General features: G+C 38.7%; 1 protein-coding gene across 3 annotated transcripts; it reads right to left on the reverse strand.

Moving 5' to 3' along the window:
• On the reverse strand, window positions 1-25,151 carry mroh1 (maestro heat-like repeat family member 1). 3 transcript variants are annotated; one of them, XM_063486039.1, is made up of 46 exons: window positions 25,018-25,151; window positions 24,256-24,359; window positions 23,156-23,258; window positions 22,868-23,013; window positions 21,975-22,106; window positions 21,426-21,588; window positions 20,554-20,652; window positions 20,242-20,393; window positions 19,451-19,591; window positions 19,165-19,257; window positions 17,887-17,965; window positions 17,433-17,546; window positions 17,139-17,212; window positions 16,862-16,984; window positions 16,254-16,361; window positions 15,866-16,010; window positions 15,623-15,663; window positions 14,973-15,114; window positions 14,663-14,715; window positions 14,328-14,435; window positions 13,495-13,614; window positions 13,259-13,381; window positions 12,480-12,626; window positions 11,665-11,691; window positions 10,271-10,393; window positions 10,094-10,173; window positions 9,618-9,759; window positions 9,399-9,494; window positions 8,250-8,354; window positions 8,012-8,147; window positions 7,691-7,803; window positions 7,344-7,496; window positions 6,228-6,284; window positions 5,848-5,945; window positions 5,532-5,697; window positions 5,129-5,298; window positions 4,882-5,019; window positions 4,576-4,690; window positions 4,258-4,404; window positions 4,118-4,184; window positions 3,853-3,974; window positions 3,287-3,436; window positions 3,028-3,162; window positions 2,729-2,831; window positions 2,489-2,554; window positions 1-2,402 (listed from the first exon to the last, which is right to left on the reverse strand). In XM_063486039.1, exons 3-46 carry the CDS (start codon window positions 23,175-23,177, stop codon window positions 2,326-2,328), a joined length of 4,911 nt encoding a protein of 1,636 aa, XP_063342109.1. In that variant the 5' UTR covers window positions 23,178-23,258; window positions 24,256-24,359; window positions 25,018-25,151; the 3' UTR covers window positions 1-2,325. The 3 variants fall into 3 exon arrangements, with proteins under 3 accessions (XP_063342109.1, XP_063342108.1, XP_063342110.1); XM_063486038.1 differs by lacking the exon at window positions 24,256-24,359; XM_063486040.1 differs by lacking the exons at window positions 11,665-11,691; window positions 24,256-24,359.
• Between the last annotated feature and the right edge of the window lie 1,229 nt (window positions 25,152-26,380).

A 26,380-nucleotide genomic window follows, 5' to 3' on the forward strand; every position in this document is an offset into this window, starting at 1 on the left:
TGTTTATTTATTCGTTTTAGATGCACTGATTGCCATCGTCCTCACACACTCTGTTGAAAACAGACATGCACACATTCACGCTCCAACACGCAGACACATTTGAAATAATCACCATCTGACATTCAGAACATGTTAAAAATCAGGAAGACATGAAACAATCAATATCAGTGGTACAAAGTTTACAACAACAGAACAATACCAACTACCCTAAACCAAGCCATAGTGTTAGAAAGTGCAGGAGGCCATGAGACCCTGTTTGTAGGGCTAACAAAAACAGATCCAGGAGCAGCTTATGTATGAGATTAATACATTTATAGTGTGAATGTGAGTATTAAGAGACAAATGTGTCTCAATTGTTCAAGTGCAAAACTAAATAGGGAAAAATAAAGAAGACTTGTGATGCTGAACTTCGGAAGAAAATTAGCAGAGGTTTGCCGGCCAGTTCCCCAAACAGGGACCGCACAGCAGGGCTTAAAAGTGCAACGGAAATATCAGAGGTAAACTTTACAACAAACGATGCATCGCTATCACCTTAATCAGAGTTTCTGGAAATTTCTGCCCCAAAATCGATATGAATGTGGATGCACAACATATTATTTTCGACTTACTGTCTTTGAGCACATTGATTGGAGACATAAATACTAAGGTCCCATGTTCAAGTCATTCTCATATAAGACACTGCTCACACACATATTTACACACACACCCACATCAGTACCTAAAAGCACACAAATAGAGGCAACAACTGTAAAACTAAACAAGGATCAAGTGCTTTCGAAGTTAGAATAAAGGAAAATCATTAACGGCATCGCTACAATATAATGAGTCTGTAGATATTTGGCATTGGTTTCATCACGTTTAACTGGACTGTTTGACAAATCAACACTAGGTTAGTAACCTTTTATTGGCTACAATTGTCTTTTTGACAATTATTAATTGGAATTGAGTTAGTTTTCTAAATAATATGACACCTCTCAGCGTTATGGATTGATATGATTTTGGCCGGTGTGTTTATGAGGGTTAACACAGGAGGCTTGGCAAAGATTTTTTTTCAGGCGATTAACATGTACGCGTGAGATTAATGTGAAGTTCACGTGAAATTAAAAAACAAAATTAACCATATGCTGATAAAACAAGACAACAATCAACGCAGCTTTAAAAGCCTCGGCTGAAGACATGACTGTTACAGCTGTAGAGATGGCAGTGATTTATAAACAGCATCATTAAACAGTGACGGCGAGCCTGGCATTAGGCAAACTCTTACCCAGTTACCATTCCAGTTCCCATTACTGAGCTTGAGTCCTGCTGGTTATAGAAACACTAACAGTTACTGGCTGGTTTCTGGTGGCTGATTTAGTGGCTAAATGATATGGATTAATTACTCACATCCTCCAGACACACTGTCAACCCTTCAAATCTGATCTGCTCTAACTCTCGTGCATTTATTTTTATTTTATGCTTCACTTTAAGACATCCACGTGGAACTACGAATCTAATCGATCTAAGCACGTTTCACAGGGTCTTCACTGAGGGCAGGGAAACAGCTCAGCGGTGGCTAAAGATTCAAAAGGTGAGGGGGAGGGTGGGGTCTTTAGAACACCAAAACCAAGCTCACTAAACTGCAACTACCTGTAACGGAGATTTTCTGGAACTAAACTCCACATTCACTGACATGGTCACAAAATGCTGCCATGACTACACACACACACTAGCTACCGACCACGCTCACGTGAACTAGTCATGTACTTCAAATTTGCAACTTTCACTTGCTCATATATATGTATTCAAAGAAACTATATTTATTCTAAAAAAGTTTTACTCAAGTTTAAATGTATTTTCATGTTCGCATTAGAAACTTCACGTATAATATATTGATCGAGAGAACACAGTGTATCTCGTTGTCACTGTCACACTGACAGGATGCTACAGATGAGGTCTATCTGTAAAGAGCAACACAGTCCTGGGTCACTAAAATACCGTTAAGAATCAACTCTTCCTTCAAGTACCAGAGTAAAAGGTGAGAGGGGCTAAATTAAGACTATAAGAGCTAAATGCATCTGCATGTGTGCGTATGACTGAGTGTTTTTAGTTTTCATTGGCATGATCATGTGACCGTTTGGTTTCATACTCCTCACTTCTTCCTCTTTGGTCCCTGTTCTGGTTTTAATGAAAGTCTGCAGTTAGTTTATTTGGGTAATTTGAGAATGACTGCACACTGGAACACAGAGTGCTGAATATTTTTTAAAAAGTTTAAATTACTATCTATATTGATCGACCACTGATGTGTAAAGGAATTACTAGTATTTGTATGTAGGGGTGTGTGTGTCAGTGGAAGTGTCCCATGGCTTCAGCAGCCTTCACTCTCACAACAGGATCTGGATCTTGAAGCAGCATCACCAAACCTGTAAATGAACGCACACAAATATTAAAACCAGCAAACAAACAGAATGAGATCGGATAGGAAATTAAGGGATTTTTTTCACTTTACCTTTAGTGATGGTGCCCATGTTGAGGTGGGAGTGATGCTCCTCTTGAAGATTTCCCAGCATGAACCCTGATGATGGATACATTATCATCACTTGGAGCACGGCATGTAGATCACATGTCATCTGTAAACTGTCATACTGTAGCCTAACTGACACAGAGGCTGGTTTTCATTTGACACTTTATGCTTATTGATAGAACTTCAGTTTATAATATGGAGTGATCTTTTAAAGTTCAGTGATACCTATAAACATGGCAGCTCCTGCTCTGACCTCAGGCCAGTTACTCTTGAAGAATTGGATGACTGAAATGTGGTAGAAGTTCAGCATGCCAGGAAAGTCCTGAATCTACAACCCACAAAACACGCAATGAACATCACAAACAAGCATCTAGGATGTGCTTCAATATTATCATTTATTGTAACCTTGTGGTGAGAAAAGCAAACATCAGGACAGAAAGCTGACAAAATCTAAATCAAACTAACGGTTTGAATTTATCTCCCCACATTTAAATAAGCTTAACTCAGACTGTCTCTCAGCTTACCAGGTATTTTGTGAGGTCGTTGATGAATTCTCCGTAGTGCAAGCTCTTATCTTCATGTAGGTGGTTCTGAAACATGGCTGTGATCTGTTCTGATCCCACTACAGGAGCACACACTCGCATCGCATACTTACACGCCTAAACAAACAAACAAATCCACTTTTGCATGACAGCATATAACAATTCACCCTCTAGTACTAAAGTGTATCTGCAATAAGAGAGAAAGCTGCTGTCACATTTTGTGTGTGCTTTCCAACTGTACCTTAACCACCTGTGGGTTTGGATCAACCAGGTGTAACAGCAGGCTGACCAGAACATTGTGGATCTGGTCTTTGAACACTTGCTCTCCTGAGCCAAACGTGGACAGGTTACCCATGAGATGGATGGAAGCACAGCGGATTTCATCGTTCTCCTGGTTGAGAGTCAAAAGCTGCACTTAGCATTTTATCTAGACAACTGGAGAAAGTGCATTGCCTGTTTCATCGTCTCATGTAGGTTGGAATGGGAAATTTCACTTTATTAGGCACACAGGTGTAGGCAGGTACACAGGTGTGCCTACAAAAAGGGCTCTGTTAGTAGGCACACCTGCTAAAAAGCCACAAACGTACAGGTGTGTCTAATAAAGCCTCCTTGTGTCTGATTATTTAAAAAGTCATCTTCTCACAGGACTGAACAAAGCTTGAGGAATCTAACTGACCTCAGATGTGAATGAACTTTTAAAAAAAGCTAAAGTAAGAAATATTGATATAAAATACAACAAAATGTTACTTTATTTAGATTGACATGATTAATAACATGATACAGGACATATGTAAAGACCAAACTTACACTTTCCAAGAAAGGTTTAATCTTCATGAAGATGTAAACCGCGAGTAGGTGAACGTTTTTCTTGTCAAGGTGGACAAGAACTTTAGACAGGCCTGACATGGCCTCAAGTGTGATCAGTTTACCTGTTTTAGTTTTATATACAAAAAAGAGAGAGAGATCTGATTAATGACTGTACCATGTACGCTTTAAGAAACACTGCAGTGAATTAGATACAAATGTTTATTAGCGTTACCCTTTTTCACTTGTAACTCTGCTGTTGACTTACCTGGATCATCTTTCTCCTCCATTCCTGAACTCATGGCTGCCAGCAGCTCCTTGGCATATTTATTCACCTGATAGGAAAGTTACACAGAGTAAGCTGTGAGTGTCGTAACAGTTAGGGTGGGTGAGTGTGAGTGTGCGTACCTTTTCAGGTGAGCCCACGGCTATGTTCCCCAGCCCTCGCACAGCCAACATGCGGACTGTGCAGCAAGGATCTGATATCCTCTCCATCATGTTGTTCATTAACACATCTACTAACATCAGCTCTGTCACCACATGATGGTTCAACAGCTGGAGTCAGAAGATAAGACCGTGACAAAAGACATAAAATAAATAAAAAACATTATTTTATTGTTGTTCTCCTGCTGCTGGCCAATGAAGCTGCTAAAGATCCTCATTTAGTCATTTGTAATTTAGATATAACGATAAGAATTGGAGGCATGTAATCACTGGGTTTATCACCTCAGAAAAGAAAGCAGTGACAGTGATTCGCTGGCATTCATAGATATTGTTCAGTAATGGACACAGACACTCCACGATTGCAGGCAATCTGGGACCAGCATGCTTAGCCATCGCCCTAAGGACAAGGCAAACAAACGCTTGTTTACAAAGACACCATAGTACATTTAGAGCACATTTAAATTAACATTTTAACTCCTAATAAGACAGGGTTGGGATAGAATGCAAAACAAGGGCATAGTGTTTCCAGTGTACTGTTTTAAAAGAGATTTACAGCTTTACTGGTGTGCAACATGAAGATATCTGTACCTTGCTAGCAGTGTCACTCCTTTAACATGTGTACTGGCTTCCTTCACTGCATCCCAGGCGTTATCCTCATCCAGTTTTTTCATCACCTCATCTAACTGGGCTCGTGCTAACAAAATTCTCAGCGCTTCAGCTGCTACCCTGGAAGAGAAGAAAGGATTGGATCAAAAAGTTCACCCACAGAAACACCTGACATTCTAACTTGACAGAAATTTTATTTATTTATTTTATACATAAAAAAGATGAGTACCCTGCTACGTGGATGGAGGCAGTGTGTTTTGAGTTGCTGTCCTTTGGTGCTGAGACTCCGACGCTCGCTCCCAGTCGCACAGTGAGGCAGGAGAATAGCCGAGGGAACAGACTGACCGCTGGCTCCTGACTCTGACCGTTTAATAACAGCTCCTTGAGACCGCATGTCATCTGAATGACAAAAGTCACACAACATTCACACCCATCAATTATCTATAGTAAATTTACCAAGTTTGAAAACAGCACCAGAAACTAAACACAAGCCAATTTTTTTGTACCTATGTATAAGTCTGTACAACAGACTTTCATGATATTACTTTGAAAGTCAAGCACATGAGGGGTGTGTGTCCTGTGCACAACAATTGCATCTCAATTTAAATGTAGTGAGTCACTTTGTAACTTACAGCCAGTGGCTGATTAGTAGCCACCTTTGTTGTTCCTCCTCTCATCAATGACTCCTTCTTGTCTACGTAGGGTGCCATGATGCTAAGTTTCTCCATCACCATCTCCATGATCTGATTAGCTACAATGGGGTCTGCTCCCAAAGCCATCCACATCTCACTGATCCAGCTGCACAAACAAACACGCTTCATGTTCACACATGTCCCAGAAAACATCTGTTACAGCTAAAATATGAGCAATTCTTTCTTATATTAAGACAAAAAACAGCTGGCATGTGGTCATGCTGAGGAAGAGGATTTAAAGGTTCTTTATACTTACTTGTCATAAGGAAGTGGTTGGTTGACTAGTGTATTGATAACAGTCTGTAGATGCTGAGAAGCCAGGATAAGTACTGTTTGTCCCACTGCCACTCTCACCTGAACATAATACAATAAAACAGTTATTCTTAGCAAAGTGCATATAAACCCCTGATAAACCGAGTGAGTTCATTAAGTACCTGCAAGAACACAAATTAAGAGAGTTGTGAAGTAAACGGCTCATCATTGCAAAATAGGGCTCAAAGGTATTCTTCTAATTTACTTTGTTATTTTAACATGGGGATAATAAGAAATCCTTTAAATTGTAAATGTTGATAATGCTCAATATATGAATAATTTAAGTGTGTGATATATGAATTGTGCATTCATGTTTGTCTTTACCTGGTCCTCTGTGATGCTCTGCAGACGCACATGCAGCACCTCCAGCATCTCTGGGACCTACATACACACCAAACAACACAGAAACAAACAAACGCTGTGTTTGGTGATCCAGCAGAACAGCAGCAGGTAAAGCACTTCACTGTTACAGTTGCAAAACAATGTCTGCAAAGCTGGTTACATTTAGCAGGACTTCTGATTTGACGTCATCTGTACGACCATCAAGATCGTTTTAGACAAACACAATCTAACTAAACCAGTAACAGTTGTACTTTCCATGTCCTGGTTAATTCTCAGAAATATTTCATCAATATTTCTGGGATGTCTTGACCTAACAGGCCTCTACAGGTCACACCAGATTACGTGAATCAGGTCAGAGCTAATAGGCTCAAAAAAGTGGAATTTCCTCCTTTCTTTGTCTTTTTTTTTTTAAACCACTTTGCTGTTTAATTCTGTTCTGAATTTATTGCTCACTCATTGATTCAAAGATTTCTTGGCCCTTGGGTTGCAAAGCAACCAATCTTGAGTTTTTTGGGGGTGTTTTCCTTTTTTTTTCCCCCCCCTTTCTTTTTTTTTTTTTTTAAAATGTAGTTTGAAACATCTGAGTGGTCTTTTTTTAAAAAAAAAAACTTTCCCCTTCATTAGGAGTTTTCCTGATCAGTGTTTTTTATGAATACATGAACAAAGACTTTAACAAGGTTTAAAGATTTATAGTGCTGTTTTGCTGTTTTTTGCGGCCCTTGGGTCTTCTTCAACTCCCAAGACTGAGTGTTATTCCCTTTGATGTTTGAAGGACGCCTACTCCCAGGAGAGTAGCAGCAGTCTTAAATTTTATTCACTTGTAGACAATTAGTTCTTTTCGCGGGCTGAATAACATCCAGATCTTTAGAAGTGCTTGTTGCTTTGTTGTTGCTTTTCCCTGCTTGGTGGATCTCTCAAATGCCTCTTCTTAAGGTTCTGTGAAAGCTATCCCCCAAATTTGTGAGTAGGCAAACGTTGTATACATTTATTTATAAGGAAATGTCAGTGATTCCAGAGATTTTTCCTTTGCAACTTTATATCATATGCAATGACTGCACAGGCATAAGAAAATGCAACTAAAGGCAGTCCGTGTGTTACCATATCTTGTAGTCCGCCTCCTCTGTTCTTGAGCAGAGTATTCAGAATGACAGTTGAAGCTCGGCAGCAGTTTGTCTGGCTGTCGACGAGCCCTTCAAACAGCATGAACACCAATGTCGTCAGCTGCTGCTGAGGCAGACGCTTACTCATCACCTGATTTCATGCAGGGAAAGATGCAGTTACACACATCTACATTATGGTAGACAGAGTGTGACAGAATATACGCATTACAACAGATAACTGTACAAACATATTGTTGAGTGTCATACTAAAAGATAAAAATCCACAGTGGCAAGAAAACAAGTATTGAGCACAAGCAATGAAGCAGTTTTCAGATCTGCGCGTACCTTGGTAAGGTCTGAGCAGGTCTTGTACAGAACTGAGTGGTCAGGGTTCTCCAGCCGATCCTTTAACGACAGCAGAGAGTCCACAGATTCATCCTTATAATCCAAAGAGAATCCTAGGAACAGGGATAGAAATATTTAAATAAGTTTTACAATGACAATAATTATTCACAGTTCAACTCCAGATTATCCAACCCCTGCTCCTTTTATAAACTAATTACAAAATAACAGGGTCTCATCATTGCCTCCTTACCTTTTCCCACTTTATGACATGGTACTTCCTTAAAACAATATATAAAATGTCAAAGCGTTACATGACTGTACCTTCATATCGAAGTTGTATATAAAGGAGTGTGTGTATGCAGTCGACGGCAGCAGCGCGTACGGCAGGGACAGGGTCCGAACAGCGTGGAGACAGGCGGCCCAGCAGAGCTCCAAGGTTGTGGAAAGACACCATGTTCTACACAAAGTTTTGAGTTGTTAAATGGTAATTACACGATTATCCATTGAATTATAAAAACATTTTGTCACCAATATATCTGCCCTATGTTTTTGTGTGTACCTTGACAGTCAGGTTATCCAGGTAGTAAGCCAGTATGTGAGCTGTGGCTGTGATAGCTCGCTCCCTCTCGTGGTCCTGTCCAGAACTCAACCATGATTCAATGTGCTGCACAAGGAAGTCACATCAGGAAACGCAGGTTACATACACTATTGTAAATGGCCTGTATTTGTATAGTGCTTTACTTTGTCCCTAAGGACCCCAAAGCGCTTTACACGTACACTACGATATGATACCGGCATGTTAAAGTCAATCATTACTGTATGGCAGTCTACAATACTTCAAGATTTTTATAAAGTTATTTGTGGAACTGGAGTAGTGAGCAGGACTGACAGAAACTAAAATTAAAAGCAGAGAAAGAGAGCAATTTGTATCATGCTCTTAAAACCAGAAATAAATACTTCTCATAGCTGGATTTTTACTAGTGCTAGAATAACCAGACACCCAATGATACAATATTGTCACAATACTTCACTCACAATATAATATTATTGTACTTTTAACATTTTGCCATATGCTGAATATATTCAATAGCATATTTTGCAATTTATTTTTCAGTTTAAAAAGGTGATATGTCTTCAAAGTTAAACTATTTCAGTATTTGTTTTACTCTATAAGATAAAGTTATTGCACTTATTATTTTTTTGTGCTTTAAATGAGATTGTTAAGCAGATCCTGCTTTAGACCCTTCACTAAAACCTGCTGTCAATGCTGCCTTAAGATGGAGCGTGAGGAGGCTGCTGTGACTGAGCCATTAGCTTGCTTTGAAGTAGGAGCTAGCTTTAGTCGAGCTAAGTGTGTCCAGTGTTGGACAGTTTCTCACTTGCATTAAACTGAGTCAACATTATGTCAGGATGATGGTAAGAGAGTATTTAAATTATTTTTCTAATAGAAGTATTATTTATTTAATAGAATATTGATATTTTGTTTCCCTGTATCGATCTATTATCACTATGTAAAACACTGTGATACTATTCTGTATTGATTTTATTCCCCATTCTTCTACTGCTCGACCAAAAGTAGTAGTAAAGATTTTCATTAGCCCCTTAATCTTATGACAAAATGACCTAATTTATTTTTTAAAAATTAAATAAATAACATATTGAATAGCCAAGTGAAAACAAGAGCATTTGCTGAAGCGGCAGGCTTCACCTTAAAGACATTCTGTAAACCGTCGGGTGTTGGATCTTTAGCCAATACGCTCTTCAGCAGCTCCTGCAGAGCAGCCAGCGTGTCTTTGTACAGCGCCTGTAGAGATCCACCAGAATATATTGGACAGCATTTAAAATACTTGGCTACAGACAAAGTTTGCTATAAAGATCAGAGGTGGTACAAACAAACTACAGCAGATCTCAGTCTGCCTCACTTCACCTTTCTCTGCTTGGGGTCGAGCGGCTCCTCTTCTTTAATTTTCTCTGGAGTGTGCGTCTCAGCTGGCAGAGAGAACACACTGTTGATACACACCTTTAGCAAGTCAAAGTTCTCATTCTCACTCATCGGAGGGTCCAGTGGACTGAGGCATTAAGGTCAAAGATAAAACACTGGGAGATGACAGAGCTTCAGTCACTGATGATTCATTTCACGTCAGCAAAGTGCTGCCTCGTATTTGTCTTCTGTTGACTTTGAGTTCTGTGGTTATCATTTAAGTCTGCAAAAGGAAGTCACTCCAAATCAAAGTTTTACAGTTAATTCAGTGCAAACAGTAAGATTAACTACTACAAACACTCATTTATTAGTAAGCGCTCTGTACATATATTCAGTAGCTGTTAGTCTCTATTATTAAGGGACTTTGAATTTCTGTCATATTACTTTGCAAAGTTCAGTTTCTTCACTGAAGTGAAGGATACATAAGGTTGGCACACGTGCTCATCACAAGCTGGCGTACTGGAGTCCTCAGTGCATCAGCTTGCTCTGCCTTAATGAAGTCCTGACCAGTGAAAAAAATAAAAGACCAGAAAATGTCTGCTGTTCTTACTGTCTGCAATTACTGTGTAACAAGAAGCTGGCGCTTAATTTCCACTGACCAGCATCACAGTAATGAGCTCCTGCTTGCGAGAGAAGATGTAGCCTTGTTTCTTCACACACTCGCTGATGGCTTTGGCTATGAGGCCAACACTCTGGATCAAACTGAGCTTCATAGTCAGGTCCTGTATTGGGAAAATGCAGAGATGAGGGTGCACAAAATAAAGAAAGACAAATGACGCACAAAGACATAAAAAAAAAACAACAAAAAAACAAAGAGAGACAATGATTCAGGTCAAGAGGCAGTCTCCGTTATCAAGAATGAACAAGATGCACTGCAAACCTGTTTTAGCAGACACAACTCTACACAAAGCTTAGTAAAAATAAACAATAAAATACATATAATAATAAATCAGTCAGCTAATTAATTAAATCAATCCAACATGTATATTGCAGATTGATCCTCCATGCCTATGGATGGAAAGAAATGTGAGGTGATCAGTAGAACAACACAACATCTGCAAGCTCTGATCAGCAAGACATTAGAAAAGGCGTTCACACAGCGTGTGAGTCACCAGTGAGTAATGTAACAGCAATCAACCTTTAAGCAAATAAGGCAAAAAGAAAGAAAGAGGAGAGCTTATAGTGAAGAACAGAGAGAGACGGACCTGAAGGTGTTATTTATCAATGTCACCCTGACTAGAACAATGACGTAAACACAGCTGTTTCTTTGCCCCAAATGATTATAATCACAAGACAAAATGTTAACAGCTTAACAGCACATACATAATGCAATATTGTCGTAAACCTGAATATTACTTAGTAAGGAAAAATGTAAGAGAGGTGGTCTGCTAGTTTCTTATCATCTGCTCTTTGTAGCTGAGAGCCGACAACAAAAGATAAAAACATCTTTCAAGCTTTCCTGATGTGAGTGTGTGAGATATTTTCAGTGATGCATCACTTTGAAGCTACATTTCCCAGAAGTACATCACAGTCCCTTATTACAATAAGAAGTGATGCTCAATATGGTTTCCGACAGTTCAACAACCAAATTTAGCTGGGATATATTTTAGTCTCATTGCTATTACGTGATTGTAAAAAAGTTTTTAAATTGCATTTTAAAAATCAACATAAACTCCACCACCACACTGGAAACATGTTAGTGATTGATCATACATGAATGCCTTCAGAGGACTGTAAAGTCTGGTGCTCTTGCACCGTGAAACTTCACATATATGCAGTGAAGCTGGGTTGAAGCCTAACGAAGAGGCTGTTTTACTGCACAGTGCTCTCAAATTGAAGACTTTCATGTATGATTTTAGTGTGAATATCACCAAAAGTATGCAGATTTTATGCAGAAATATATTAAGAAAGGAGGGTGAGATCAAACTGAAGAAAGAGGAAATGTTAACTAGCAAGGATTAAAGACAAAGCTCCTGGATTCCTGTGACGATACCTTTGTCTCTACTTTAATCCCCAGAACCTGCATAAAGAAAAGGTGATAAGGAATGAGCTCACATACAAACACAGCCCTGATTCCTGCAGGATTCAGTCAAATAAAATATGTTCATCAATAAGCTGTTAAAATTAAGAGTTTCCTTGTTCACTGCCTGTAGCATCAGACCTGGATCTTAGCTCAGTTTGCTGTTTTTTTTTTTCTCATGAACTGTCTGATCACCTAAGTCAGCGGTCCCCAACCTTTTTTGCACCACAGACCCGTTTAATCTCAGACAATATTTTCACGGACTGGCCTTTAAGGTGTTGTGGATAAATACAACAAAATAAAATGATACGACCAAGACAAAAAACTGTGGTATTTTGTAAATATAATAATAAAGGCAAATTCACTGTGTAATTGTGTAACTTTATTAGCAGCGTCCTCCTGAAATGCGCCAACAGCATTGAGAGTAACATCCTCCTCTCTGCCCCTTAATGCTCTCTGGTTGCTATGGTAATGCGTAAATATTTCTTTCAAAATAAGACACAACTACAACGCGGGAAAAGACCCAGAGAAATCGAGTTAACGATGAAAACCATTAAAACCATAAATTTCACACCTGAGCCTCAACTCTCGCGGCCCGGACCAGACGACTCACAGACCGGTAACGGTCCGTGGCCCGGGGCTTGGGGACCGCTGACCTAAGTGATGCAAGAGTCTGTGACACCCAGCAACACCATCTCAAACAATGGCAAACTACTAAATCACAGGACTGTTTCTCCTTAGTATCAACACCAAATTATATAAGGTGAGTAGTAGTAGTGTTTTCATACCTTGGTGTTGAAATGTTTACTGATGCAGCGGAGGATGTCCTGATCAATGCGGTTCAGAATCTTCTCTGGAGGGGCGTTCACAGCCACCTGACCGTAGCACAGGATTAATGTGCTTTTCACCTTCTCCACCTCAACATCATTACGCTCCTGAGGTTAGACAAGAAAGGAATAACTAGCTGTTTAAAAAAAAAACAAAACAAAAAAAACCCTGTACAATCAGTTTTCATTTTGTTAACCAATAATTTTTGTCACAGTTTTTCCTGATAAAAACAAGCTGACAAGCAAATAAAAAATAATGCTCGAGGACAAAAACGATGACGGGATGTGTTGCCACTTTTTGTCAACGAAAAAAAAAGAGATGAAAATATTCTGGAGAGACAAGATCCAATAAGAACTATCTAAGAGACAGGTGTATAGACAGGTGGGAATATGGAAGTGATCCAATCAGAAGTAATCTCTGATCTTAAATTAACATATGAGAGGAAGAGAAGAGTAGACATATGGACACATTTGATATGTCAAGGAAAATAAACAGTGTTGAGAATCTGTCACCAACAAACCTTGACACTCTTTCACACTTTATAATGTAGCCAACGTCAGATTTGGTCTCATATCTTATGATATTTAGATGACTAAAACAAGAATTTAGATTTTTTTAGAATAAGATTTTGGTCAAAAGATTGTGACCAAAACTAAATCAAAAATTGCTGTCTAAATGAACACTGCTCTACATAAAATAAACATAAGGAAACTTGTTATTTGCACATTTTCCATCGTACTTTGAGCAGGTTAAAGATGCTCGGTGACTTCTTGAAGGCATCCGATTTTCCAAACTCATCCAGCTTGGCCAGAGTTCCCTCCAAGTGGCTGTTTGCACACAGACCGACGCCCATCGCCACTCCCTGAGAGATGCAGATGACGGGAATTTAAAGTCAGACTATAAACCTGTGCAACAACATCAAAAGTGACATGAGTTTAGCACGAAAGAATTTTGTCAGGTGACAGTTTCAGGTACCTCTCTTTCGACTGCATCATTGTGCCGAGCTGCGAGGAGAACTTCATGCAGCTGTTTTTTGACCAGCTCTTTATTGAAACAGTGTTGGAGAGTCACTCCTATACATCGATACAGGAAGCTCTAAAAAAGGAAAAAAGGCTCATTATATAAATATCTAAGCAGCATTTTCATATCTTTCTCTCCTATAAGAGGAACATCTGTGATATCACTTATACTATATAAAATTTACTAGTTAAGTTTCGTTTATTTTCAAGCTTCAACCTTGGTCAGGTGTAACTTTTCAACTTTCTGTATGCAATTAAAAAAATATATAAATAAATATACATTTTATGTGTTCTGCTAAGCATTCATTATGTCTGCAGCAGATGACCAAATCAAATTATACCTTGCAATTGGATTTAAGAATGAAGAAATACTCGTGATTTTAAATATGATTCATAATATTGGCATGAATGTCCTGACTTTTAAAAAAAATGGGCCCATTTAGAAGAAAACAACTTGGTGATTTGGGTGAGACGATGAACTTTTGGCATCAGCTCTCATTGCACAGTCTCGCCAAAATATGCACAAGGAGTACCATGGGCATCATTTTAGTGCTAATGTGTGCTGTGTGAACTGTGGTCTCATATTTGTGATGGTAATCTTAGAATATTGCAGTTTTCTTCTCTTGGAAATTGCCAATTTTACTGTCAGAAATTCTGACTTTTTTTCTTAGACTTATTACCACCCTCTACCTGCTCCATATTTTTCACTTCTAAATTAAGTTTGCTTTGAAGCCTTAGCAGCTCTGAACTGGTTGTTTAATAAACCTTTACTGTTAAAAAGGTACCTACCTTCTCCTCTAAGGCGTTGTTATATGTAGGGAGGTATCTGGTTGATTCAGCTGCCAACTGACATACCCACTTATCATCATCAAGTGCTGTCAGGGTTTTAGACAAGAGCTGTGGATAGTTTTAGCACCTTTAGGATGACTTTGATCAAATTAATCGACTTAAATGTTTTCTGACAAAGCAGGGATCATAACAGTCTAACTATATAAATAATCTAATAATGATGACAACCATCATTCACTCTCTTCCCAAATAAGTGGGACCATATTTTTGTTTTATTCAGCTGAAAATCACTAATGCATTTGAAGAGGGAATATTAAAAAAAAAAACCCACACACCTCCAGTAGCCTCTTGTCCCACTCCTTCTTATCCAGACTCTCTGCAGCGGACTCTGTTAAAACCAAAAACCACAGTCAGAAAGCTCTGGCAGCAGCATAGTGAAAAATACTGTGCATGAGGATGACACTCAAGGTGATGATCATCTTTACAAGAAAAAAAAAAAAACCAAGCATGAGAACCCCTGAAGGGGGGTTCTCATGCACAAACTGGCACAAAAGTGCCAGTTTGTGTAACTACAGCAAAGCACATATGTAGTATAATACAAATAAATGCATAAAATGATTACTGCATGTGCACATATTTTCATACCCTCTAGTACTGTAAGCAGTGGAGCTATTTCTTTGTCCCAGACTGCCTCTGCATTGGGGTGAATGTTAATACTGAGGATTTGGAGGAGAGAGAGGGACGGAGCGCCATGATCTCTGTTATTGAATGGAAAAGCTGCATTCACCTACAAAAACAGATACCTATCATTAATATCACAGATCACATAAAAGACAAACAATTGCAGTAAATCTGTATAACTTAGTTATTGTTGTTATTGCTCCGTGGTAGGAGGAGCTAGAGAAAAAAATGCAACTACAAAGAATTTGGGATTAAAAGCCATAGTGAGTGAAACAAACGCATGCACGCACACAAAAAACACACATACAGACTGAGAGAGAGCATTTTAAAATAAATAACTTAACTTTCACTCACAGTATGCATACAACACCCCATCATTATATGCAGATCACACACACACACACACACACACACACGTTACTGGGGATTAAATTAGCATGATAAATCCATGCAGTCCTTTTTTTTTTTATTTTTTTTTTTTATTTAATTTTTTTATTTTATTACAAAATGTTGCTCCAGCCAATTATTGGATGGGATACTTGGCAAGCCTTCATTTTAATACTGAAGATGCAAAAAGGGAATTAGGTTTAGCTGATGCTTCTATATTTGCTTACCAGCAGTCTGATCATCAGTGTTTGTGGAGATGGTAGATTGACTAAAGGACAGAGATGAGACATGTTTAGCTTAAACTGATCATTCAGAACAAGAACAAGAAGAGACGTAAGAACAAATTTCAATGCTTGTAAAGTTATTTATAATATTATTTTTTCCACTTCCACACACAACATTTCAACATAGACCCCTTACAGCACACTGCTTTCCACACTTTACATAAAGAAGTGTCTATAGCCATGTACCTTCCCGTGTAAAGTCGATTTTGAAGCTGGGCTCTTGGTTATTTTTCTTCTTGTTGCCCAGCACTATGAGACTTTTACAGAGAGGAGTAGTGGCATTGCTGTACTGTGAAGGGGTCAGATAATACAGCAACTTTGGCCACAGTACCTTCAAACAAGAAAACACACATGTTAAATATCACAGCAAAGTTCTTAAATGTAACACTTTTAACTGACTAGTAGTACAAGTCAAATTTAACTGACCTACACTACTAGTCAGGGAAGTTTCACACATGCACAGCATAAAATAAAGACATAAGAAACACCTGCTGCTAACACTGTTTCCTGAACAACACATGTTAATATATATACACAATATTTATCAGATCAGACTGGTAGAAAGGGTACATACATCGGCTAGTCGTCCAACAGTGGTAGTGAGGAGATGAAGGGTGTTGTCACACATTGACCTGAGTGACTCGTTAGTTACCTCCTCTGGATCTGTGGGCCTCTGACTCCGCTGAAGACACACAGAAAAAGGCACAGGTAGTAATACATATTTTACTTAAAAACATCTTCGCTGGTCCTTCTGTACAGCTCTTCCTTAATCTGGGGTGCTAAAGTCCTCAGGTTATCTGTGAGAGGACAGATGTTTCACGTCTGCAGAATCTGTCATTTTCAGCTCCATATAGTTCATTAATCTTATAGACTTTAAGATAAAGTATTAAAGCTCATTTGTGAATTATGAATTGTGAATGATTATGAATATCAATTATGAATGTCTGGGCATTAATGGGCTTGTTTGCATGTCATCATTCATGTTTGCACCTTAGATTTTAATCACATGGAAAACAGAAAATGATATTTGTTTTTACTGTTACCATTTTGTACATGGTGTACATATATACAACAAAAAGTCACCATACTAACACACACATACAGTACTGAAAATGCAACTAACAGAGAACTTCCACACAAATCAGAAAAAAAAAGGGGAAATGAACACAAAAGGAGTTGTACCTGATATGTGTCAGGTAAAGCACAATGTTGAACTATGAATCGAACCAGTAACTCTCCTCCCTCTAACTCCAAGTAGCCGTGATGAGCCATGGCACTGATCACTTGGACCACACGCTTCTTCACCTGGGAAACAATGACATCATTATCTAAACAACTAAAAGCTTAAGGAAAAGAGTAAAATACAAGAACAAGAATATATTCATCCATCTAACAGCATGATAGTCAAAAAAATAAAATAAAATAAAAAGGTTCGTGTGTGTGTGTACATGTGTGTTACCTTGTTGCTGTGGTCAGCCATCGGCTGTCTGATGCTGGCCAGAATCAGCAGCTTCTTGCTCTCCATAGTAGAAGCTGTAATGCACAGGTACTAATAAAGGTAAAGTCTTAAATAATCAAATGAATTAACACTTATATGCACACATAGATATACATGAATACTATCACGTGATTTAGGTAAACTCAACAATTTGCTTCTTACTTGTCTTGAAATGTCTGTGTGCCGTAAAACAGGCAAGTGTGTGATCAGGGAATAGTGTGTGTCATGCTTGGGTCTGTTATTGTATTTCCTTACTGGAGGAGTTGATGAGGTGACGAAGGACAGCCAAGGAGCCCATCCTGCTTCTCTCATTACTGTTCTCCAACTTCTGAAGAACAAACATAACCAGGCGATCTGGGAAAGAGTTGGCTAAAGGGAGAGAATTAGAAGTTAAAAAAAAAAAAGAAAAGAAAAAAAAATTAAAATGTGAAATGCATAAATTGACACAGATGTAATAATCAGGTCAAAAAAGGCTAGCAAAGCAAGACAGAGGAAGAGAGCAGTCCACAAACTGCCACAGTTAATGCAATTATCCTGTGGTGGAAACTGGGTCTAACACACTAATGCATGATCTCATTACTGCTCTTGTGACTCCCTAGAGCTAAACCAGATAGAAAAGCTTGACGCAACCGGACAACATTCAGCTGTCACTTTGCACTCAACATCAACATAAGAAGACAATTAAGTAAAGACAGTGTAAAATTAGTACCAATCAAACTGAAGCAGCGCAGGACCTCATTGTGGTTCTTGACAGTAGGAGGGTTACTATAGTCAACAGGGGCAGACACCTGGTAGAAAGAAGGAAGAGCATCATGGTGTCTATTCTGGTGGGTTTTAGTTACATCAGGAAAATAACAGTAACTGTAGATTATATTATTTTAGATGTTATTAAAAATGGCTCACTATAACACAATTGTGCTACATGTCGCATTATTCTAAATAATCGTAGTATTTTTACCGTTACCTTTATCCCTTGTATTAAAACAGCTGTGATAATAACAGCGTCTGTGGTAATCAGCATGGATTACATACAGTTTTCTAATTTGGTTTCTGTGGCTTCAGGTGTCATGGGTGCAGATGTGTGTTTGGATCAGTGACAGCCAGGAAATGTATATCTATCCAATACGAATGACTGCATTTGTATATTAAAAATGGGACTGATATAATTTTACATAACAAGGACAGATCTCTGCTCATAATCTACAAGTCAGTGTGCAAATCAAGCAGCAAAAGGCAATAAAACATTTGTATAAACGCTCTTCTGCAATTGTATCATATATAGGGATGATGGTGTTCTCCTGCTGCTGAAGAATGGGAGAATATTAAAATGAGTTCATTTTTGCATGGACCAGTGTATTTTTGAAAACCATAATAAAAACAATTAACAGTCTGAGTAAGAGCTAATGACACATGGTCTGTTTTTACAGCACAAAGTCACGTGTGTTTATTGTGTTTGAAAAGCTTCATGTGCCACCACTTTCCCACTTTGGGTACACTTCTCAGCTGAAAATAAGAACTGAAAATGTTGTAGGAACACATTCTTAACAGCAGCAACATGTGCTTTTAGGCACCGTTAAGTATTGCATATATAAAATGGAGGAAAAAAATTACAAAAGGAACTGTAACAGACACTGCTGCTGTAACATTATGCCATCACTCACATAGTTGAGGTGAAATTTTGCAACACGCAGGCATCAGGCCAAGTGTCAGCTGAGTCACAAGGATGTGAAAATGTGTGACCTCAGTAACAGTTACTGTCATTTGATTCATCAAGTAAGAAAAGCAGCGCAGGTGAGCAACTCGCAAGAATTAACCCAGTCCATTCATTCACAGATTTGTGCTTTCAATACCATAAGTAGTTCTTACACCAAACAGAAATACTGAGACACAATTCGTCTAACCATTTGTTTCTGATCAATACACTACACAATCAATGATACCAATTTATTACCATGCAAAGAAGCAAAGAAATGCACTTAAAGTGTACCTGTTGGTGCAGTGCAAAGAGCAGAGCTTCCAGTTGTGTCTCCAGCACCCTGCTGCCCATGTTGACAGATGCATCGAGGACTTGGCACAGACTCTGTTTAGAAAAACAAAACAGGTACACACACGCAAAGGCTCAGACTCAGTTTAAGATGCACTTCTACTTAAAGCCAGGACAGAGTTTAGAGATGCTCAGAGAGTGATGGTCCTCCATTTCCTTACCTAAATTATACTTTCTACAAAAACCCATAATAAACAATCCCTACACTGATGCATCACACTGTGCCCACCTTGCTAATGATGTAGTGCTCATTGTTTTTCTTGTACAGGGACAGGATGGCAGGAACAAGTCTGGGAATCTGTTCCTCCAGTTTATCGCTGGCCATCAGATGACACATTGATCCCACCGCTTCAGCCACTGTCAGCCTCAACTGGAAGCCAAACAGATACAAAGAAAAGTCAGAATATGAGGTGATAGAGATGACAGAGATTAGGTGAGTACTTGGACATATTATGTGTAATAAGAATGACCTTCACATCAATAACCTGTGATTGAATAAACATTCGTTCCCAGAACAAGCCTCTTTCTGAGATAATTTAACTAAATACTCTTCTAATAAACAGTTGTATCTTCCCAATTGTGCAACAAATGGTTTAATTGTTTGGCTCAGTAACACGGATTAATATAGAGTCAGTACAAAAAGTAAAGATGTCACCCTCTTCTAGTTGAGTTTTGTGACTGCTGTGTTACTTTGTGACTCTTGACTAAAACAGATTGCACCTTCCAGAATACTCAAAAAACATTTTTTTGGAATTTCCCAATAAAACAGTGTCTCTCCAGGATAGGAGAGTAAATTACACCAAGTGTTCTGTCTGTGTATTTTTACAAGCTGAGAAAATTAATTTAGCTTTTATTTTATTTTTTTTGTTTGTCATTGCAGCTTTGGATGGCTTACTTCTGCTTCCTTAATGATTCAGCTTCCTTCAACAATGCCTCAACCCATGACTTCTTGCAAAATGTAGGTGGTTTTTCAGTTGTATAGTCCACTGTATTTCATATCATCTTGCACGATCAACCTACCTTGGGCTCTCTGCTTTGTAACCAGTTATTGAAGAGGATTTCAAAAGCAGCATAGATGTCACAGGAGAACGTGTCTTTTCTGACTGAAGGATCTGGAGCCTTGTCTAAGTTGGCCAGGTACTCCAAGATACTGTCACTGAAATGAGACAGAGCTGCAGGGAGAGAAAAACAACAAAACAGGAAACAGAAAAGCCGTGTCACTGTAAAGAGCAGGGAAAGCAAACATGCGAACATCGTGAAGCTGCACTTTTTGTTTGGTTTGTTCAGTCAAAATCTAAGAAACCACTGGAAAACAGGTCAGGTGATTCTTACCAGAAGAGAAGACCCACTTTATGTTGTCCTGTTTTGCCATGCTCAGCATGGGTAACATGGTTCCCAGAATAGCATTCAGAAACGGCACCATGCCATAAACTAGAGAACAGAACAGATTACACATTTATGGCACGCTTACATTTCCCTCTTCCTCTATAACAGCAGTGAGACATACATTGGCATTATTTTTGCACTATGAGACTAATTTTTATACAATAATTCAAATGGATTTGTCTATCAGTTATTTGGCTGTTGCCACAATAAGTGACACTCAGACATGAGTAGTTCAGACAACTCGGATTATTTTTCTTTTAAGTTATTCCAGATTTCATTTTATGGAGTTTGGGGGAAAAAACTTCATTCATACCATAAAACACATGCTCAAGTTCAAATGTAGGATTAGTAACGTCAGCCGCACTTTAAAGGCCCTTTAAAGACTGACAAACTCTGTTTAACTACCTGACATGCTACTTTGGTAGCTGCCATACTCAGAGCACAGACACTGAAGTTCAGGGCTTTAAATAAGTTTTACTTATCCATTAGAAAAGTACACATCAGCTCAGAAGTTTTGAAAAATATCTCACTGCTGCCAGTATGACTCCATACTTAGTGGAAAAAATGAGCCCTAATCATTTGTAACCACAACAGAGTGCTCCTAAAAAACAGAGAGAAAGAAAAAAAAATCCTGGTGTTGTGCAAAATCTTTGTCCTGCAAGTGCTGTTACTGGACAGGTTTAACAGGTTCGTCTTTTCTCAGCAACTGCTCAATTCCTTCCTTCTCAGCCAAAATCCTAACCTGGCCTGCATGTGGACTTCCTTACAGACAGATTGCACATTTTTCCTTTCATGTACGCCAGTAAAAATGTCCTTACCATTTGAATCAGAGAGGTTGGCTAGTGTTTGAACTACAAAGAAGTGAGGCAGGACCCCTGGCTGGAACTTGCTTAGTATCTCCTCCATGATGTCATTGATGTGCTTATTACCCACCGCGACCAAGATATTACTGGCTGCCTGCTGCCAGTCTGGGATGACCTCCTGAATCAACCATGATGGCAGAACAACAAGAAAGAGGATGTTAGAAAGGGACCACACGAAACTGTATGACTAAGACTTTTAAGGTATCTTAGTCAAAACCCAATCATGTAATGTCCACACTCTTAAAAACACAAAAATCAATGATTAAAAGTAAATATTCTACCTTTGTCAAAGGAGCTTAGAAAGAAAAGCATCTGGACTTCTTTAAGTTTCTTGAAGACATTACACCTCTCAGCTTCTTTAGCTCTAGAGAAGAAGAACTGAAGAAGCTTCTCGGATGAGAGGTGAAGGGTCCACTTAAAGAAGTCCAGATGCTTTTCTTTCCAAGCTCCTTAGACTACGATGACCTGGGTGGCTGAGAACCTTCACAGACATAAATAATTTACCTTTGATCGAGTCATTTCATCTGAGGCCAGGGAGATAATACTCTTTATTCTGGAAGGACTGATCTCCTCTATCCTGTAGCTAACAATCAGCTCAATAGTCCGAAGAATCACAACTCTGTGGCTCACCACCAGCTACAGAAGAAAGATGAGATGAAGAAGAGGAAGATATGAAGAGGAGATATAAAAACATGAAAGAAAAAAAAAAAAAGAGGACCACAGGCTGGCTTGTGATGGAATAACATCAGTCACTATGCCAATAAGCTCTCCGACCACACAGAAATCAGCCTTCATTTTGATGTCAGTACAAGCGTAAAATCTGATGACTGCATCTCCCAAAGCTGTGTTACCTTGTTGCCAAAATCTGTCCACAGAAAGGCAGAGCTTCCAAAATAGCCTTTGTGGTAGTTTCTGTTATAGTATATGTCTCCCTAAGCACATTTTAGCATGATGACACTGACAGATTAATAAGATGAAAACATTATCAGCCTCACTGACAAGGTCATTAACATAAAGGAGAACAGGAACACAATGGAGTGAAACAGGAAATTAAAATGCTACACGAGCAGTTAATCTGAAACATAACAGCATGACTCGGTTTTCTGCTGAATGTCAGGGACTGCCTTTAAATAAGCAAAGAATATATCACTAAGAACATTTTACACCTTCTAAATGAAAAAAAGCCAACTAATGAACTGAATGAAGTCAGTGGCTACAACGGTATCAAAAGTCTCTGCAGCTGTGTGCGGGAAAAAAATGCAGAAAAACAGGCTCAAAATAGATTTAACAGTCCATATTGCTTTTAAACATTAAACGACTTTGCAGTTGTTTTCTTAGTTACGTAATTATGGCTGACTTTCGTCTTCCTAAGGACTCTCACTATTCTGGGTTGTTACCTTAGGGTGTTTCAGGAGGTAGTCCTGACACATGGCCAACACTCGGTCTGGCTGCTGTTTTCCCAGAGTCAAAATAGACTTCCTGACTTGTTCCTGGACTTCTGAGTCTTTATCGGTGGCTGCATCAAGAAGAGCCAGGGTCACCTCTGAAAGGAAAACACAACCTCAGAAGCATATCGGAGCAGAAAAGGAGTAAACATAAGTGGATGGACAACATTTCAGAAACCTGAATTGACCAATGTCAAATACATGTGGCTTAGCCTTCAGTAGAGAAGGGAAGAGACTCACGTTCAACATCCGTCTCATCCATGTTGGACAGCAAGGAGCTCTGGCTTCCTGGAGCCAGAGGCCAAAGAGGGGTTGTTTCTCCTGGGATACAGATGGGCTAGAGCTACCGAAGACAGTATACAGTATTTACAGTTAATACTGTTCTTAATATTGCCATTTTTTCATTGGAAATAAACTGCTGTTTTGACTTGGGAGCAACCAAAATCATTTAATTCATTTAAAATGTTCATACTACCATGCCAGTATGGATGTTCCTTTATCAAATATGTGCAGTAATGAATGCAAAAACATGACAACCAGGGGTTAAAGTGGGTTGGAACAATCTGAAATAGCATCCCACAGCCTTCAGTTAATGATTAATTACATCTGATAGAGAGGTTAGTGTATGTTACTATTGAGTGAGTTGTGCTTGCTTCCAGTGATGGCATGGAGACACTTGCTCAATAATAAGAAAACAATGACATCCCATGGTTCATTTACACCTTAAACACATCCCTTTTTCCTTTTCATCCCTGTGATGCAATTAATGGTGCTGATTTAAATAAGGTTTCACGGTAGTCTGCATCTAGTTAGTGCCACAGAAGAGGTAAGAAATGATTTTTAATGGGGAAGTATTGTAAAAAGTAACTTTAAAACAGTTCAACAAATATCAACAAATGCACAAACTATTTCCGAGCAGTGTGTTGCAAAATACATCCGTGAGCTGAATGCTCAGTTGCTTTTTTTCCCAGGGAGAGGAAAAAAATGTTAACATGCATCACTGACATATGGAGAAAGATGCCAGAAAGATGAGTTATTTATTTTTAAAGAATGGGATTTTCACATGCTGAGCAGTCTCTGAGTTTTAAATCAGATACTGGATTATGCATGATGTGTTGCTGAATTATGTTTTTGTCTAACATTTTGCAAATGCTTACATGAAAATATGGCACTAGGCAGTTTAGTGCATGCTACACTGGTTAGTTTGCAGTATTGTTATCAAGTTTACAGAGAATTAGTATGTTGAACTGAATATATCTTGGGTACTGCTAATGGGTTACATCAGTTTATACTTAAGGTGATTAAGTTGATGCTGATTAGTCTCATCCACTGAAGTCTACCTTTTACTGTCTTAACATCTGCTTATATCTTGTTGAATTCAGGTGGTTAAATCCATAAAGAGCAGGGAATATCGGAGTAGCATGGCAGTTCAGCTGATCACAATCTGCAGACAAAGAAACATCTACTGGACATCACAGAACACATTTTTATGTAACTTACTTCTAACTCACAGTAATTATTTGGCCCTGCTGCAGCCAATCTTTGTGCCTTCACCTGCCAAATCTTAGTTTAACCTCTGATGACAGCAACTCATGTAGACACAGGGAACCTGCGGGAAGCTACCTGAGAGCAGATAGTTGATTGTCACCTCTGTGACAAGTTCACACTGAGACACACTAACACCTATTAATGAGTTTAAGGCTGTATTCAACCAAAAACTGCCACTATCCGGTCAATAGGACTTAACTTTTTATCAGTCCGCCACACCTGCTGTGCTAGAGGGTTAACATAACCATCAACTGAATCGTTGCTAGCTCGTTCAGTCATTTATTGTAGTTTTACGTTGATTATACCATAAAGAACGATGACATTGCAAGCAAACACACCGTGTGGGCTAAGCTAAGTAGAGTGCCTGGAGTGAAGCCATTTATAGATGAGTGAACTGTTAAACTTTTAGCTTTTACCTGCTTTGGTGGTGATGCTGCTGTCGCAACCTACTCAGAGTCGTTAGTGTGCTAACCTAGCAGCAGCTGCTGCTACGGAAGAGCTACTAGCCTTCTTATTGAAGCAAAACAGCGGCCTTTCTAATAAGGCTAACTTACCAGCCGAGGGTCTGCCAAACAGTAATCTCTCACCCCACGGTCAAGTCTTATCTTGGTTTAAAAAACAGGCTTGTGTATCCGTGTCACAGTTGACGTTAGCGCCTGACTAAAGACTGCAGGTGTAAACACGCTTGGTCATGTGCTTTCAGTCAGCAGGAACGCATCAGGCAAGGGGCGTGGCTAGCGTGCAGACCTGAAACACATAGAGCGGCTACCATCACTGCTACCGAGAGGTATCGAGACTTTGACTTGCTCAAGTGCGTCATCAAATTAGTATTTATTTCTGTTGGATAAACTGGGTACCTCATCATAATTCATTATTTTAGGTTTGTAAAAACGGTTAAAAAAAAAGATAAAGTGGATGTGGGTGTTTGATGTGATTTAGTCAAAGAAAAACATTTAAGTGTGAGTGTAAATGGTGCACAATCGCAATTTTAACATACTAACAGTACTAATAGAACAAATCTCCATACTGTAATGGAGTTGTGGTTATGAATTTTAAAAAAAGGTATGATCCTTTTATAGACGAAAAGTCTGCCAATAAAGATTGATTGATTGATTGATTGATAAAGTAGATGTTTTTTCTAACTATAGATTTAATACTTATGTCTTTTAGGACGCTAACAAGGGTTACTGGGGAAAAGACCACATTATTTCATCAAACAACAAAACTGCAAATTCCAATCTTGACTTGGTTACTGTACTCTAATTTTACACAAATTAAATGTGTGCAGGAAATGTCATCTCCAAAAGAATATAAAGACTTTACAGAATGAAATGTTATCTTAAAAGCCCAAAATAATATTTGTCATGTCTCCTGGAGCAATAGTTAAAATCGTGGGGAAATACTGCCATCTAATGATCCACCCCATCATTGTCGCATGGGAAGCAGTTTCACCTCTGTCGTTATTTGTTCACTTCTCCCTGTGATGATAGTTTTCATTACATATTAACTACAGTGCTTAAGAGTTCTGTGCAGATTCAGTTTTTTCTCTTTGTTTTTAGTTTCCTTCGTTGGTCTAACCTTGGACTATAATAATGATCAAGTGTTCACAGATAGAGTTGTGACTGGAGTCCAAAGATATGTAAATGAACTAGCTAACAATAGAAAGCTTAGAACATGCCTAATTATTAACAAATATAGTTCAACATTTGACATTTGTTGCACCTTTAAGCATTTTTTGTGGGTCCTGTGTTGAACTTGTTATGAGAGGAAATCAGAAAAAGAAAAAAAAATGAGTCGACTGTATCTGTCTTGGTGCTAAGGAGAGATTATAGATGTTGCATTAAAGATTCTTTCTATATTTTTAACGCCCCAAATTTAGATTTTTAGCATTCTTTTGCAGGAGAAAGAGCAAGGTAC

Source organism: Pelmatolapia mariae, linkage group LG10_11 (assembly GCF_036321145.2).
Source record: "Pelmatolapia mariae isolate MD_Pm_ZW linkage group LG10_11, Pm_UMD_F_2, whole genome shotgun sequence".
In the NCBI taxonomy this organism is placed as follows: domain Eukaryota; kingdom Metazoa; phylum Chordata; class Actinopteri; order Cichliformes; family Cichlidae; genus Pelmatolapia; species Pelmatolapia mariae.

What these genes read in the sequence shown, in the direction of transcription:
- mroh1 (XM_063486038.1), bottom strand. Translation starts at nt 23,177, where the DNA reads ATGGATGAGACGGATGTTGAAC. An exon ending in TACAAAGCAGAGAGCCCAAG is followed by an intron (nt 19,592 to 20,241) that starts GTAGGTTGATCG and finishes TTTGGCTTCCAG; the next exon opens with TTGAGGCTGACAGTGGCTGA. An exon ending in TGGCTGACCACAGCAACAAG is followed by an intron (nt 16,985 to 17,138) that starts GTAACACACATG and finishes ATTGTTTCCCAG; the next exon opens with GTGAAGAAGCGTGTGGTCCA.